Below are 15,733 nucleotides of genomic sequence, written 5' to 3' on the forward strand. Positions count from 1 at the left end.
TTTCTGTTTTATCTAATTTCATATATAAAGTTTATACCACTTAAGTTTTTGTTTGTTTCTAAGAGGTTTCAAAAGTATTTTCTAAAAATGTGTCATATTGTCTTGCTTGAAGTAGTCACTTAAAGAATTGTTAGCTTTATTATGATGAGTGCAAAGGATTAAGTTTTTAGATTACATTTTTTCTTGGCGTATTCAATAAATTGACAATTCCTAATATAGCATATTTCTCAGGAAATTTCATAATTAGAGTACATGGAAAGTGAATTTTCTATTTAAATCAGCATTACAACTGTATTAGAAACAGTATACAATTTACAGATTTGACAAATAATCTTACATATAAATTTCAGTCTTGAACAACCTAGTGTCAAGGAATTCAAGTTAATAAATTAAAGCTCTGGATTTAGCCTTTTACATACTGACTACTTAAGATTGTAGGAATATCCATAAGGGAGACAGTGATAACAGTTGTAGTACAAAAGACTCAAACTACAGTAAATAATGGAATTTCTATATGCCATTCAAATACGAGTATTTCTTAAGTTTACTACGTATATCAATCTATAGCAGAAAAAAGCTTTTTTATGCCCTTATATAAATTAAGTCATTGACATGTAGGGTATTTATAAGACTTGTGAGCCAGAATATTTTTGTCAAAATTTTAACAAGTATATTTTCCCTAAAATCTCACTATTCTGTCAGTCTTATTGATTGACTTAACCTATATATTTCTGTGTAATTTGCATTTAATAACAGGGTTGTATAAACTCCAAGTTGTTATTCTGTAACAGAGTATTAAGCTTACTAATAACATGGCTGTTTTAAAACTAAATAGAAGAAAGAAAAACTCTTAATGATTAAAATAATTTTAATAGACATTTTTTTAAACTGCTTTTGGATGCTATTTTTCCTCTAGTTTACTATAGAGTTTTTTCCCACAAGTATTTACTTCAAACAAATATGGATTTGTTCTATTTAGCTAAAATAGCTGACATGTTTTATCTTCGGATTCACAGCAATGTATGTTTTCACTTTTCCATGCTTGTTGCTTTTATCGTACCTTAAAAAAAATCAACTCTAAAAAAGTTCTTTGGTGGAATTTGAGTTTTTTTGTCTGTTTTTGCTAATTTTAGTTGTAGACCAATGGAAGAAGATAATGAAATGTTGAACTATTTGAGTGGGCTGGGGCAGAGGTGATTCTCTGAATGCTTTGTATGAATTATTTGAGACACTGTTTTAGAACTATATGTATGTATGTATTGGACTAGAATGCCTCCCCATTAGTACAGTTATCCTGTGCATGCAGACTCAGTGTGACAGAAGGTGCATGAATATTTTCATTAATAAAACAGCACTGACCTTTCCAGCTTGCACTTTTGAATAGTTCGCATGTAATTCATTCATTTGCATTTAAGATGCTGGCTGAATAATTTTTATTAACATTTTAATAAAGATGCAGTGATCTGTTTTTTATAGCATTAGATTTTTAATGTCAGTTCATCGAAAGAATATTAGTTATTGAAAGAATAATCTTCAAATTTGTGATTCATAGATGTGAAGCACCATTTAACTGTTGTAGTAAATGTTTAGAAATTTATGGGATGGGCATTTAGAATTTGAATTGTGAATATCAAAATTGAAACTGCACCTTTAAAATATTTTGAGTATATGCTGTTAGTAAATATTTATTATGACTATGTAAAGCTATAACAGTTTACTGCAAACAGCTTGTATTGCCAACTGCTGATTTTTTTCTTTTAATAATATGCTGCATGTAGATAAAGATGACCTCTCCCCAACTACTGAGGTTTGGGATGTAGACCAGGGACTAATAAGTAAACTGAAGGAACAGTACAAGAAGGAACGAAAGGGGAAGAAAGGGGTGAAGAGTAAGTGCAGATTCTCTTATAATTTTTGTATACCAATCTTTGAGAAAAAAAATTCTTCAGTTCTGTTTTTTTATGTACTTTTTTGCTTTATAAAGGGGGCAACTAACTTTAAACTTTGTCTGTTGTATAATCGAAATTGATTTGACTATAACTTAGGATTCTATATTAATCAAGTAGAAAATCATTTTAAAATGTGGATAAGGATGAAGGAAAGGTTTCAGGGTTTTTTGTTGGGGAGGGAGAGTGTTGGTAAGCTTTAAAAAGTTTACCAAATTGTAAGAATTATTGGCCTTTGAATTAAAGATAATGGAAATTTGTTCAAAAAGGAGAAAGTATAAATCTATTTTTGATACATAGAGTATTATAGGTATAACCAATTCATAGCCAGGTTAACATTTCTTAGTTTGAGAATCCTGAAATACAGTGAATAGGAAAGCCCTTTGCATAATTTTTGCTTTCTGGCCTAATCCAACCACAAAAAATAGCAAAAAAAAAAAAAAAAATCTCTCTCGAGTAGTAGTTTCTTGACTACTCTGGTAGAGGAAGACCTGAGGAGAAGGGGTGTGGTGGCAGTAGGGTTTGTTTGGTCAATAGCTGGTGTTTTTTGGTGTCTCGATGTATTTTTCACTATGTTGTATCCTGACTGATGTACTCTAAAAGTACACATTTAGCTTTAGCACCTCTTAGAGAAGTAATTCATTTTCATTTTGTGACTCAAACTTAAAAACAGCCACATGAAAAATACCTTTAGACCTGTGACTATTAAATGGAGAAACTTGTAACTTATTTTATTTTGGGGAAACTTTATTTTTAACTGGCCTCTAATTCTTTCTAGTCTAACTTTTTTGACTGTCAAGGAGAAAGCAGTAGATGGCACAGGTAAAAACCATATAGGTATCCTTTCATATTACTTTCTCTGATGACAAATTAGTTTATAAAATGGCAGGTGTAATGGTATAAGTTTCCTCCAGTAAAGCATGTTTTGAATGGTTTAATTTATTGTGGAAGCAATAAGTGGAGTTTGGGAGATTTATCTTAGGCAATTTTCTTTTATAACTTTATGCTAATTATGTTATTGCATGTGAATAAAAAGACAAACCATTCTCTAATAAATTTTAGACTGTATGGCAAACTGCTTATTGTACTTTAAAACATCAAGTCCTGGGCAGAGGCAGTGTTCTGCTCTAACATCATTTACCAGTATAATTCATGCATGTTGACTATAAGAGTACTTTTGCATATTTTAATATAGACACATGGAATTAGAATTTCAAGGTTGAAATCTTTCTGAAAAAAAGAAGTAGTTTATTTTAATATTACATTGCTAATTCTGTGTATTCATAAACTGACTAATCTGCTGAAGTTTCTTTACAAAATGCAGATAATGTTGCTCTTAGTTTAAAATACCCTATTTTTTTCCTTATAGAATATAATTAGATCTATATGTTCTGGGGGTTTAGAAATTTGATAAAGTCAACTGAAGATCTTTTTTAGTTGTAGATTTTAAAGTTCTCTAAAAAAATATGTTTTTCATACCTGTTTGAAAAATATTAGAAACACCTGAAGAGAAGTATTAGAAACAAATGAACTAAACTAAATTTTAAAATCTCCTTAAAATTTTAATTAATCTTCCTTAATAGGACCATAATATGCAAAATTTTGTTATTTGCCTACTTGGCTAGCAGCTTAAATAGAAGGTATCATTTTAGGTCAATAAATATTCCTCTATAACATTTTCAGGGTTTTTTTTGTTTTGTTTTTTGTTTTTTTAAAAAACAAGCTACCCTGTTGTCAAACAGAATATTGGAGAACCTAATTGTGAAGTGGGTGAAAGAGAGCTATTGTGATTGAATCAGGAGCTGGGGAACCCCAGAGTTAGGCCTTGAGGCTCTTATGTCTCAGTATGATTTTATTATCCAGATGTGTACTATATTATTCAACCAACCACCTTTAACTTTGATTCTGTCTTTTTTTTTTTTCAAAAAATGAGCTAACTTTGCATCTATAACCATAAAAACAACGCATGTTTATTATTCAGATGAATAAGAAGTATGTAGAAAGAAAAAGTCAAAATCACCTGCAGTTCTGCCACTTAAAGATTAATATTTTGCATGGCATATCTTTCCAGGCTTTTCTAAGTGCATTTATACATAAACCTTTTTAATTTTTTCAACAAGAATATCATCGTATTTAACTCATTTTTTCTTACTTAGTCTTATAATCATCTAAATAAAATATAATTTTAGTATTTTAACTTTACATAGTATTGCATTTTGTGAATTTAACCTAGCCTCCATTCGTTAAACCTTTAGAATGTTTCTCATATTTAATGTTTTTGTAAACATCAGTGTATTTAAGGTTACCTCTGTACATAGATATAAAGATGAAGTTTCCAGCAAAGTGTCTCAGGAATGAATAATTAAGGAATACATAGAAATCAGTAGAAACTTTTGGCTTGAATTCCTGCCATAGTGATAAAACTTAAGGAATTAAAAAAATTTTTTTTAATTGATGGATTATAAACTTCGAATGGTCTTAATCCTCATAGATCATAATATTAATGCTAAGATACAATTTTACATGAAAAATATAATTTATAAATTTTCTAGCATTCTTATTAGCTGTTTTCGTTGGTTTTTAGTCTGATATTTTCCCGCTTGATTTGTACAGGTTAGAATAATTCATAAACTGTAGCCTTTTCATTTTTTTCCCTTTATTCCAAAATGTGAATGAAACTTACCTACTGGATCATAACACTATGATTCTAAAGATTTTTTTTTTTTTCAGCTTCTTAGAGGAAGAAAATTACTTGTTAACTTTATCATAGGGATCAACAGATGTAATCCAATCTAAATACCTTTTTTTTAAGGTAGAGAAAAATGTGGCTAGAATGTTAGCTTTTAACTTTGTAAAGACTCAGCTGTGTTTTGACTCTTAAATGGAAAGCCTTCTAAAATCAAGAGTTAAGAATCTAACATTTATCTCTCTTCTAATTTGTTCACTCTACTCCACCCTTTTTTTTTTCCATCTGAGGCAAAAGAAAATGACTTAAAAGTGACAACCTTGCCTTGAATTATAGATATAGTTCATTATTAATTTCTTGCTAAGTGAGGCATACTTAAGAAATGTAAGTTGTTAATACTTATAAAAGATAAGACCATGAAACTGAAGAGACTTGATGCAGTTATTTTGATTTTAGGTTTCAAATGGGTTAAGCTTCCTTTTCTTTTTAACTTTTTATTTTGACGTAATTTCAGACTTAAGGAAAAGTTGCAGGAATACTACAAAAGAATTCCATGTACTTTTCACCTAGGTTCTCTAAATGGTAACACTTTACCATATTTGCTTTATCCTTTTCTCTATAAATATATACATTTATGATTTTGAACAGTCCAGAAAACGGAGTAATTTGTAGACATGTTGCTATTTAAATACTCTAGAGTATGTTCCAAGACCACAAAGATACTCTCTTACATGACTACAGTATGATGCTGAAAATCAGGAAATTAACAGTGGTATATCACTATTATCTAGCCTAAAACTTAGTTTTCTTTCATTTTTAGATAATTTCTAAGGTTTCTATAATTGGGGAAGGGAGTTAGGGAGCAAGTTCTAAATTAATTAATCTTTTGTTAAAATCTTGGTATGGTAGGATTTTTCTAGTTTTCTATGGTCTCCATTTTGCTATATTTTATATCATAAATATATATAATTCAAAATGAATAACAAAAATCACACTATATAGCATTTGAAATAAGCATGAAGCATCTGAAATCTGGCATCTTTATTTAGAATATGAAGGAGGAGTTAAAACTCTAAAGATTTCCCTTGATATTTGATATTTGTCTATTTCAAATTGGAAAGTTTAGATTATGAATTGTAATATATTTTCCTTTGACAGATGCCCTTTGGCTTATTGTTATTCCTATGCTATTTTATACCTATTAAATAGAGGCCAATTAAGATTAGATTTTTTTATTTCCTTCAAAAGATGTAGAGGCTTTCCCCATTTCAGAGATTCACATTCTGAAAATAGGTATGTTTTACAGTGCTGGTTCTTAGTGATTGACTTAACTTAGTTTTTCTAATTACTCTTATTTATCCTGACTTATCTTTTCTATAGAGTATGATTTATATGTCATTCCTTTTCTTTCCTTTACTCGTGTTATAGAATTGCTGTATATCTTCTGACTGATTATCAATACATTGGAAAAGAGAAGTCTTAACTTTTTAAATATTTCTTTTAATATAAACTATAAATGAGTATCCCTGGATTTTTTAAGTTTCAAATTAATATTTGTCATTTGCTATTCCAGATCCAAGATTGAAAACTGTCACCAGGAATTGTAATAGTTTTTGTAAAGTGTGATTTTAGTCCAAATAACTTCATTTTAATATTTTTGATACATTTAAGGAGACTTATTTTGTAGCAGTGACTTTGAGCTTTAAAAAAAAACCCTTTGGCGCATACTATAAAGTATCTGTGATGATTAAGCTGCAGATTGCCTGCCTAATAATTAGTTTCACTTCAGAATATACAGTTGAGTAATAAAGGGAAGGAACAATTGAGAAAGGGAAAACATTTATTTTAAAAGTATTATTTTATTTAGAATAATAGAATGATAGATAAAAATCATATGTCTAGACTTGGCACTATGTTACACAGAGACTAAAGTTTGGCTGTAATAGGAAATTTAAAAAAAATTATATAATTTGGGATCCTTAGTTTGAATAATAACTTTTATATTACCTTTGACTTTTCTTTCCTTCCATAAGTTCTAGTCCATGTGTTCAGGGAGAGTATGACTTCATGTTATCTCTCGTGACAAAATTTTTTCTTGTCTTAATTGCATTTGACATTAGCTATCATATGATGAGATTATTTTTAGGATAATATCTAATAAAGTGAAATTTTGTGATACACAGAAATATCATAAGTGAGCAGAAAAAGATCAACAAAAGCTTTACAGAGTAGATGGAACTGTTTGGAGGATTGAGTAGAATTATGACAGGCTGAGATGCATGTTAGAGGATAGAACTTTATGTCTGTGTATGTATATATGTAGGAAGGATTCTCACCTTTGTGAAGAATAGATGAGGACAGATGTGACAAAATATGGTAGAAAGAACCTTGGTGAATGTTGATACTGTAGGGAAACTGCTTCAACTGGAAAATTAGGGAGATTTGTATTATGTGACATTAAAATAGGTTAAGTACAAGACTTTAGTTAGTCTTAATCTAAAAAGTGTTGAAGTGCTACTGGTTTCTGAGTAGGGATGATGATGATAAATGTGATACCAAATTTGATTGAAGGCAAGTGGAGCTGGGACATAGGAAAACCAATTAGGAATCTATTGCAGTAATTCATAAGAATGAAAGCTTTGATTAGAATAAAGTCGATATAGCGAAAGAGATTGATCTGAAGATTACTTTAAGGGAGGATTCTTTTTTAAAACAGCCCCTACCCCCATTTTGTAAGTTGAAGAGGAATTATTGAGATGTGGTTGCAAAATTTTAAGAACAAACCCAGTCAGTGATGGTGATATGCATAAGTGGGAAAATTATAAAGGAGAGCTATTTTATGAAAAAGGATAACATTTATTTTCTTTCATGTTGAATTTAACTGATGATCAGACATTCAGTTAGCAGTTTTTCATTTATTAGAGAATTTGTTAACAGCATTCATTGTCAGGGAAGTTCCTCAGATTATACTGAGTTTCTTCATTATAATTATTATTTTAGAAAATTCATACTACTTGTTAAATTGTATACTTTCGTACACAAGTAGAATCACTGAAGCATAAGCATTTCTAAGAAGTTAGGGATTACTGTAAAACAGAACTAATAAGTGTGTAAGATTCCATCTCTTTACATTGTCTTAACCATCTCGCTGCCTGGCATTTTGTTAGGGATACTTAGATGAATATAGTTCCTATAGAATTACTAATATTCTAATAGCTATAGTGAAATTTAATAATTACATAGCAGTCTAATTAGTCCATAATTGTTGACATTAGTAAATATAAGGTCATAATGTGTGATCTTAGATTTGCCTATTTTGTTTTTACTTTATATTGACTATAAAGCATTTTCTTTTGTCTTTTCAAATTATTTTTTCTGGCATTCTTAAAACTGTTTTTCAAAAATACGTGAGAGATGCTTCTCCTGTCATTTCTGAAGTTCAAAGATAGAACAAAGATCCCCCAATACTGCAGGTGCTTTTGAGTTTTTCTGTTTTGGCCTGAATTATTCAAGCAGCAGCTGAAGTTCTCCCCTTAAACTTACAGCCTGTGACTTCATACTATTATGAGAAAATGAGAGAGCTTTTGGGTAAATCAGGGTTTTCAAATTGCGAAAAGTACAGAAACATTTAGAGGAAAATTGGGGTTGGTTTCTTAATGACAAATTTGTGTTAATGTGGCAGGAAAATATTCACATAAACACCAGGGAAAGTTAATTGTTTGTTGCACCCTCATAAAAATCATTTGTATTTATTTGTTAATTTTTCAAAATAGTGAATTAAGTTGGAAAAACTAATGTTTTATTCTTTACACTATTTAATATTAACCTTAAACACCAAAATTTCCTACTGTTCACCTTCTGTATGAGCTTACAGAACTTTGAGTGACAGAAGACTCAATTTTGTGTGTATATATATAAAGCAATGGATATATATATCCATAGAAATAGTGACTGTCTTAAATATTTAAATCATTTTAATATTTGGGAGAGATGGTATGGAAAATTTAAGATATCTTTAATTATCCGAGATTTTGTAACTAGAACTTCTTAAATATCCTATTTTGTTAGTAAATTGGTTTTAAAGGCTGTGAGCAAGTCAGGCGGTAGCCATTAAATGAACCTCTACTGCTGACATTAATTTACAGGGGTCAACAGGACAAAACTCTGCGACATGATAGCTGATCTGGGAGATGATGAGCTGCCCCACATCCCTTCAGGAATCATTAATCAGTCTAGGTCAGCCTCTACTAGAATGACTGATCATGAAGGTGCAAGAGCAGAGGAAGGTACAAAATTTAGCTACCATGTTTATTTACATTGCAGAAGATGTTAATTAATTCCAAATCACATCTCCTTAATACTGTAAAATTACTGCTGTTTTAAAATGCTGAAGATCATTTTATATGATCTTCAGAGAAGGTGTTGGGCAAGCTCTTTGTGTAATTTGTCTTAGGGATTTTGAAATTTTGGGGTTCTATGTTTTATGTTTTGTTTTTGTTTTTGATGTTGGAGTTATTTCTATCAGGGATCAGTTCAGAGTGCCCCTCAGAAATCTATCTTTAGCTTATAGATCTAGTAGCAGGAAAATAGTTTTAAAAAAGACCTTAAAAAGGACATATAGTAAAAGAACTATTTAGTAATTTAGTCATATTGACAATTAATAATAACTACCATTGGGAGACAAATAAGTGCCAGACATTGTGCTTGGCACTTTACATATATATTATTTCGAAAATTGTACATATGTAACAGTTGCCTAATGTGATCATTTTAGAATAAGGCAGCAGCATTATTCTTTAACTTGGTACCAAGTATATCATACTTGGTAATGAATTTTCTAAAATATGCCTAAAGTAGAAATGCATAGGAAATGAAAGTACTACTTATATTATTTCCAAAATTGGTTTTAGCTGAAGATATGTAGATATACTTGAGTAATTTTTAATTCTAGATCCAGTTATAATACTAAGTAATAAGACCGAATTCTTACCAAAGAATTTATTGTGATATGTGAGATATGTATATTATCTAATAATATAACATATAGATTGAATCATTGATGTTTTTGAATACATCTTACTCTCTTTTAAGTGTTCTCTAATAGCACATTTTCCTTTCAGTTATAAAATAATTTTGCTTTTTTTCTCTTATAGTATCTCTGCATGCATTTACCACTTACCATAAACTGTAAGAAAATTTGAGGAAGGATAAATAAAATCACTAAAATAATAAAACCAGAACAAAAATATTAAAGCATGAAAAGTAACAGAAGTAAAATAGTTGATTTTTGTAGATCTCTTTTCTATTATTGAGCTATTTTTCAGTTTTGACAGGAAATATTTTATAAAATGCACATACCAACTCCATTATTTTTCATTTTACGCATTTTTGTGGTGGGTTAGCTTCTTTAGTTTGGGTCTGTTTTACCAAATATAGAAAAAACTCGCTAAAATTTTGTAGTTAGGGTTATACATTTAAATTGCAGATTTTGCACTTAAAACAATTTAGAGCTCTGTGTGTGTGCTTGTGCGTATGTGTGCTTCTTAAAAAAAAATTAAGTCTGGTCTAATTCTTAGTGGTGGTAGGAGGAGGAGATTGAGAGATAAATATACTTTTCAAAGAGTAAATCTTAGAATTTATTTTAAAAGATGCAAATTCAGCTTCAAATTAGAGTTAAGGCAACATTAGAGTTTGTAATCTCTTATTTTCAGTGTCAACCTCCAACTTAATGCTTTCCTACTGAAGTCTATGTCATACTTTATTTTATAAAAAAAAAAAAAATCTTTTCAAAGAGAAACTATGGCATTACAATCTTTCAGACTATTTTTAGTATATAAGACATACATGTTGACACTGGCATAAATCCAATCAGTTATTGGGTGGTGTGTTCTTTAGGTTTGATTAAATTGAAGAAGAGTTAGATATGTGAGCTACAGATTTCCTTGGTCATTACTATTAATTAAAAGGAGGATTAGTCATAAAAGAGAAGGCTCCCATTTTATAGACCCTAAGATTTCCCTAAAAGGAAATGCTAATATGATAATAGTATTCTTAAATTCCTTGATGAAGTCTTTTAGGCTATTAAATAAAAAGTATTGTAAGTTCCATCATTAAAACCTACTTTTAATAGTTTAATTTTCTTTGAATTGTTAATGACATTTTTATGCTTATGTAATCTTGTGCTGCAAGTAATTATATTAATGTTAATGAAATGAATTTATAGAATACAAATTAATTCCCCTTGCAAGAAAACAGGGGCAAATAAATTTAGTATTTACTGTGATTACCACATGCCACAGTTGTGATGGGCGATTATGGAAAGTAGAAATGTAGCTTAAGAGATTTTTTTTCACATAGATATGTATGTAATAAATACTGAGTGAGCAGCTTAGCTTGCTATATATAAGTAAATGTATATGTACATATCAAGATAGAGAAATGTCATACGATTAATTAGAAATGGATATAATACAAACTTGTTTAATACAGTTAATCTAAAACTCAGTTAAAACTAGCTAATATTGCCCAAACACTTCTCTTCACATGCCTCTAAATTGGTCAACAACTGATCAGAAGTATCTCTGCACAGTGAATATGTAGTGATGCAAAATAATTTATTAAAGTTATTTTCTTTGGGTTTTATTAAGATTTGTGTTAAGTGTTTGTGTAATTGTGAGTGGGCGGAATTGTGTCATTTTGTTCTAACTTGCCTTATAAACAAATTAAGATCTTAAAAAAATGTACCTGTACTGGCTAAAAATGCTTTGAGTAAATATCTAATGAATTTTATATATATAATTGTTTTTAAACATAATCGATTTTATCATTCTTAGCTGCTCCTGTTATTACCAGTAACTACATACTAGATGTTCTAGGGAGGATCAGTGCTACGGATTATTCAGTTTTAATCACTGAAAAATTATATCTGAAACTAATATTGTATGTTAGCTAAATTTTAATATATTTTTTAAAAGAAAAAAGATTAAATACTACTGGCATCCCCATGTATGTTTTCTATCATATTTGCTCTACGTCAGTTGCTGACTCACGACATTTTACCAATATCATTTAGTACCTGATTTGAGTCAAATTCTATAGCTTGCTTTGATATTATAGCTTACTTTGATAAATAAGATATTCTAAATAAAGATGAATGTTACTTTTGTTGTATATATCTAGAAGTTGACTTGTGTCTTAAAATTATTTTCATTAGTAGTGATGGCTGACAAATTTTATATATACTTGTTATGTTTTCTGTAGTGTATTAAATTTATATCATTATTCATAGGAATTTTTCACAATTGACAATTAGCTTGAGTTTTATGTTTCCCTTTTAAATTTGCTCATAAATTTTAAATGTTTTCATATTTTGAGTTGTTTGTATTATGACTTGTGTACTTTCCCCTTGCATTTTAAGATTAAAATTTTGCTTTCAAAGCATGTTTTAAATGATATTGAGAATTACTGCTTAAACTATCACTATTACAACAAAATATTAATATATTATTATAGTTATTTTAATTATGGTTGTGTTTGATTTTAATTGTTCAAAATGTCAGATTTAATTTAAAGTTCTGTAGTTTTATAGATTAGTTACTTTAGAAGTATCATGGTAAATAAAAGGGAAGTTAAAAATCATGAAGCTTGAAGGCTGGAAGGCATTCTGAATATCACATGAATTAACCTTTTACAGAAGAGAAATTGACATTGTTGGTGGTAGAGCTGCCCTCTTTCTAGACCATTGTTGTTAAGAAAGAATTTGAGCAATTCTAAGCATTCCTGTTAGTAAACTGATACACTGTATTATAGACCAGAGACCATTTGCATTTGAATGCTTATATTAATTTTTTTCAGAGACTAGAATAGCCAGCACTTCTAAGCAAATATAATACAAAGCATAAGGACTTAGCAACAACCTATAACATTCTAAAAAATACAGTAGCTATAATTGTACCAAAGTGATAAGTGATGTAAAAAGACAACGCTTTTGTGCCCACCTTCCCACCCTGGAATAGTATATCTAGTACATTTGATTTGTGGAAGATTATGTTGCAATTTCTAAATATTTTTTACAACTCATTTTTTTAAGTGGAAGAAATAAGGAGGGACATGGGAAAATAAAAATCATATTACTGTATTATAACTGTTAAGTGCTTACATTTCCCCCACAATATTGTCTTATACTGTATGATTTTTCAGCATTTAAGAAGCGGTTTTGTTCTTTATAGCTGAACCAATAACGTTTCCATCTGGAGGAGGCAAGTCATTTATTATGGGTTCTGATGATGTTTTGTTAAGTGTACTGGGCCTTGGAGACCTTGCAGACTTGACGGTAACAAATGATGCAGACTATAGTTATGATGTAAGTGCAGTTTTATTTTTAATTTTTTAATGATTTAATAGAAGGCTCCTTATTTTTTGGAAACACTTATAAAAACAGAATTAATGTTGAGGTGCATGGAAAAGAAGTTTAAGCGTGTCAATATGTTGATTCGAAGTGGCATGTAGGGTTTTTTATATTACTACTTTTTCGTGGTATTTTAATTTTTCTTAGGTAATGTGGTCGCTTAGTTAGGAGTTTAGGATGATTGATTACTTTAAAATATTGGTCAATAAATATCTGCGTAGTCAACTCTCAATCCATATTTTGGTGTTAAGAGAAAAATAGATAACCTTAATCACTTATTTGCCTTCAGGATACTTCTTAAAAAGCACATTTTATTTTTGAACTTTTTTTTTCTTTAAGTATAATGTTAAAGTTAGCTTGCTATTTCTTGAATACTTACTATAAAGTTTTAATGTACTTAGTCCTTCATTTGAGGGATGGGGAGAGAATGGAGGCAGGATTGGAAGGACAATGTTAGAGGTGAAACTAGTCTTGAAATAAATTTTTTATAGACAATAAACATCCAAATGAGAGTTAACTATACTTGTTTAGATTTTGTGTTACTGCATTTGCAGTTTTTCAGCAAGCTAATTTTTTTAACAAATTCATTTTTTTCCTGCATTTTGCACTTATGTTAACATACTTTTGAGACATCAGCCATGGTGGGCTGAGTTATTCTTATTAATATTTTTAAAGTACATAAGGAATGAAATTCTAGTAAACTTTTGACTGCTTCGGAAGGTTTCACAGCCTATCTTTACAGATGGAGAAGAAGGTAAAACAATTAACCTCTTATCAGTATCAATAGTGCTGATGAAAATATTCTTAGACTTTTAGAAAGTACCTTAACTTGCTGCCTTTAAAAAATTCACATGCTAATTTTCTAAATGTCAATTTACTGTTAATATTGTATCCTTGGATTTTTGGTAGTAATTTATATAATTTTTTTTGTTTTCATGTAAAAGTACTGCAGCATGGTAGTTTTTTAATTCTCACTGACAGTTAATAGGACCTTTGGGTTTAGCCTGATGATTAGGTAAAACAGATTAAGGGGCTCTTCATTTGATCTATATATTTGAAAGCTAATGAATTATTCTTTTTAGTTCTTATTAAATGATAAAGATTTATTACAAAGTTTTAAGGTACATTAAATTTCTACTGGACATTTTAGCAAGGCAGTTTTAAATGTTTTAAACACACCACAACAAAGAAACAAAAATTCCACATGCCTGTCAATTTACTGCTTTTACTACTAAGTATTGTGCTCTTTCTTTTTAGTTGCCTGCCAATAAAGATGCCTTTAGAAAGACATGGAACCCCAAGTATACACTACGAAGCCATTTTGATGGAGTACGGGCATTAGCTTTTCATCCTGTAGAACCTGTGTTGGTTACTGCCTCTGAGGACCATACTCTGAAACTTTGGAACTTACAAAAAACAGTTCCTGCCAAAAAGTAAGTATTTTAATAGCCTGTGTTGTTTTCCCTTCCAAATTTGTTATTAATTATAAGTAATTATTCTTCCTTACTGGTCCTGTATCTTTTATGCACTCATATGAGCTTACCTAATGACTCTTGAATATCAACCAGTGATTTATTATTATTATTTAATTGCCTTCTCCACCCCTACCCCTTTTCTCCCCTCTTTTAGGAGTGCCTCTTTAGATGTAGAGCCTATCTACACATTTAGGGCCCACATGTAAGTTTTACTAAATTAATAGTTAATTAACAACCATAGTTATTGTTTGTTAACTATTATTTATCATTTCTTGAACCTTGTTATTTTCTAACAATGTTTGTTTTATATTAGAAAAGACAGTAGTTGAATAATGTAATATTTGATTTTTAATTGTATTAATGAAAATATAATCAGTACTGTTCAAATGTACATGTTTACCTTAAATAGTTTTTAGATACCATATAAATTCAGAGGTTGGGGATGTGGATGTGAATTTTTTAGTTTTTATAAGTAACTTTTTTCCCTCTGTGTTTATTATAGTGGTCCTGTTCTATCATTAGCTCTTAGTTCTAATGGAGAACAGTGTTTTAGTGGTGGTATTGATGCAACCATCCAGTGGTGGAATATGCCTAGCCCTAATGTGGATCCATATGATACATATGGTAAGTAAAAGGCTCAAAATGTATTTTTTTTAAGTGAATGGAGCTGGCAGAAATACTGCAAATATTATTTAATAAGGTTGTTTAAACATGTATTAGTCTCCTCATTTTTTTCTTTCATGTACTAGTAATTTCCTTTATTAAAAAGAAAAATTAAGAAATATGCCATGAATATTTAAGCCTGTGAATTGGTACTTTCTCTATGGTAATTTTATAGTGTCTCAAAATGAAACTATATTAAAACATTAATTAATGAACAGTGGTCTACTTAATGATTGATTCATTTAAAAAGAATTCAAGCTCTTTGGTTTTTTCATTTAATACACACTCAGTGCCTAAATTTACTAGGTATAGTATTAAGCACTACATCAAGAAATAACAATTAGTCTAATGGAAAAGAGACATTAAACAGATAAGCAAGAGGATGAAGTCTGTGGTTACAAATTGTGATAAGTGCTATGAATATAGCATTATGAGAGAGAGTAACAGGCAGAACTTTCTTTAGATGTAGTCTAAAAGAGTGACATTCAGGCCAAAATCTAAAGGTGAAAGGGAAGTTTTAGCAAATGGTACCTCCTTATCTGCAGCTTTGCTTTCT

The 15,733-nt window shown here is 29.7% G+C and overlaps 1 protein-coding gene across 5 annotated transcripts in view; it reads left to right on the plus strand.

Annotated features, from left to right (window-relative positions):
- Positions 1–15,733, plus strand: part of STRN3 (striatin 3) — a 76,185-nt gene that overhangs the window by 47,002 nt on the left and 13,450 nt on the right. For 2 of the 5 annotated variants that reach the window (XM_016123606.2, XM_036238609.1), the window contains exons 8-13: positions 1,779–1,889; positions 8,778–8,918; positions 12,861–12,994; positions 14,297–14,472; positions 14,669–14,716; positions 15,017–15,138. In XM_016123606.2, the coding sequence (XP_015979092.1) occupies positions 1,779–1,889; positions 8,778–8,918; positions 12,861–12,994; positions 14,297–14,472; positions 14,669–14,716; positions 15,017–15,138 (732 nt within the window). The remainder of the gene's footprint in view (positions 1–1,778; positions 1,890–8,777; positions 8,919–12,860; positions 12,995–14,296; positions 14,473–14,668; positions 14,717–15,016; positions 15,139–15,733) is intronic. The other 3 variants (XM_036238608.1, XM_016123604.2, XM_016123605.2) reach the window with 3 other exon arrangements.

Source organism: Rousettus aegyptiacus, unplaced genomic scaffold (genome assembly GCF_014176215.1).
Source record: "Rousettus aegyptiacus isolate mRouAeg1 unplaced genomic scaffold, mRouAeg1.p scaffold_m13_p_3, whole genome shotgun sequence".
NCBI lineage: Eukaryota > Metazoa > Chordata > Mammalia > Chiroptera > Pteropodidae > Rousettus > Rousettus aegyptiacus.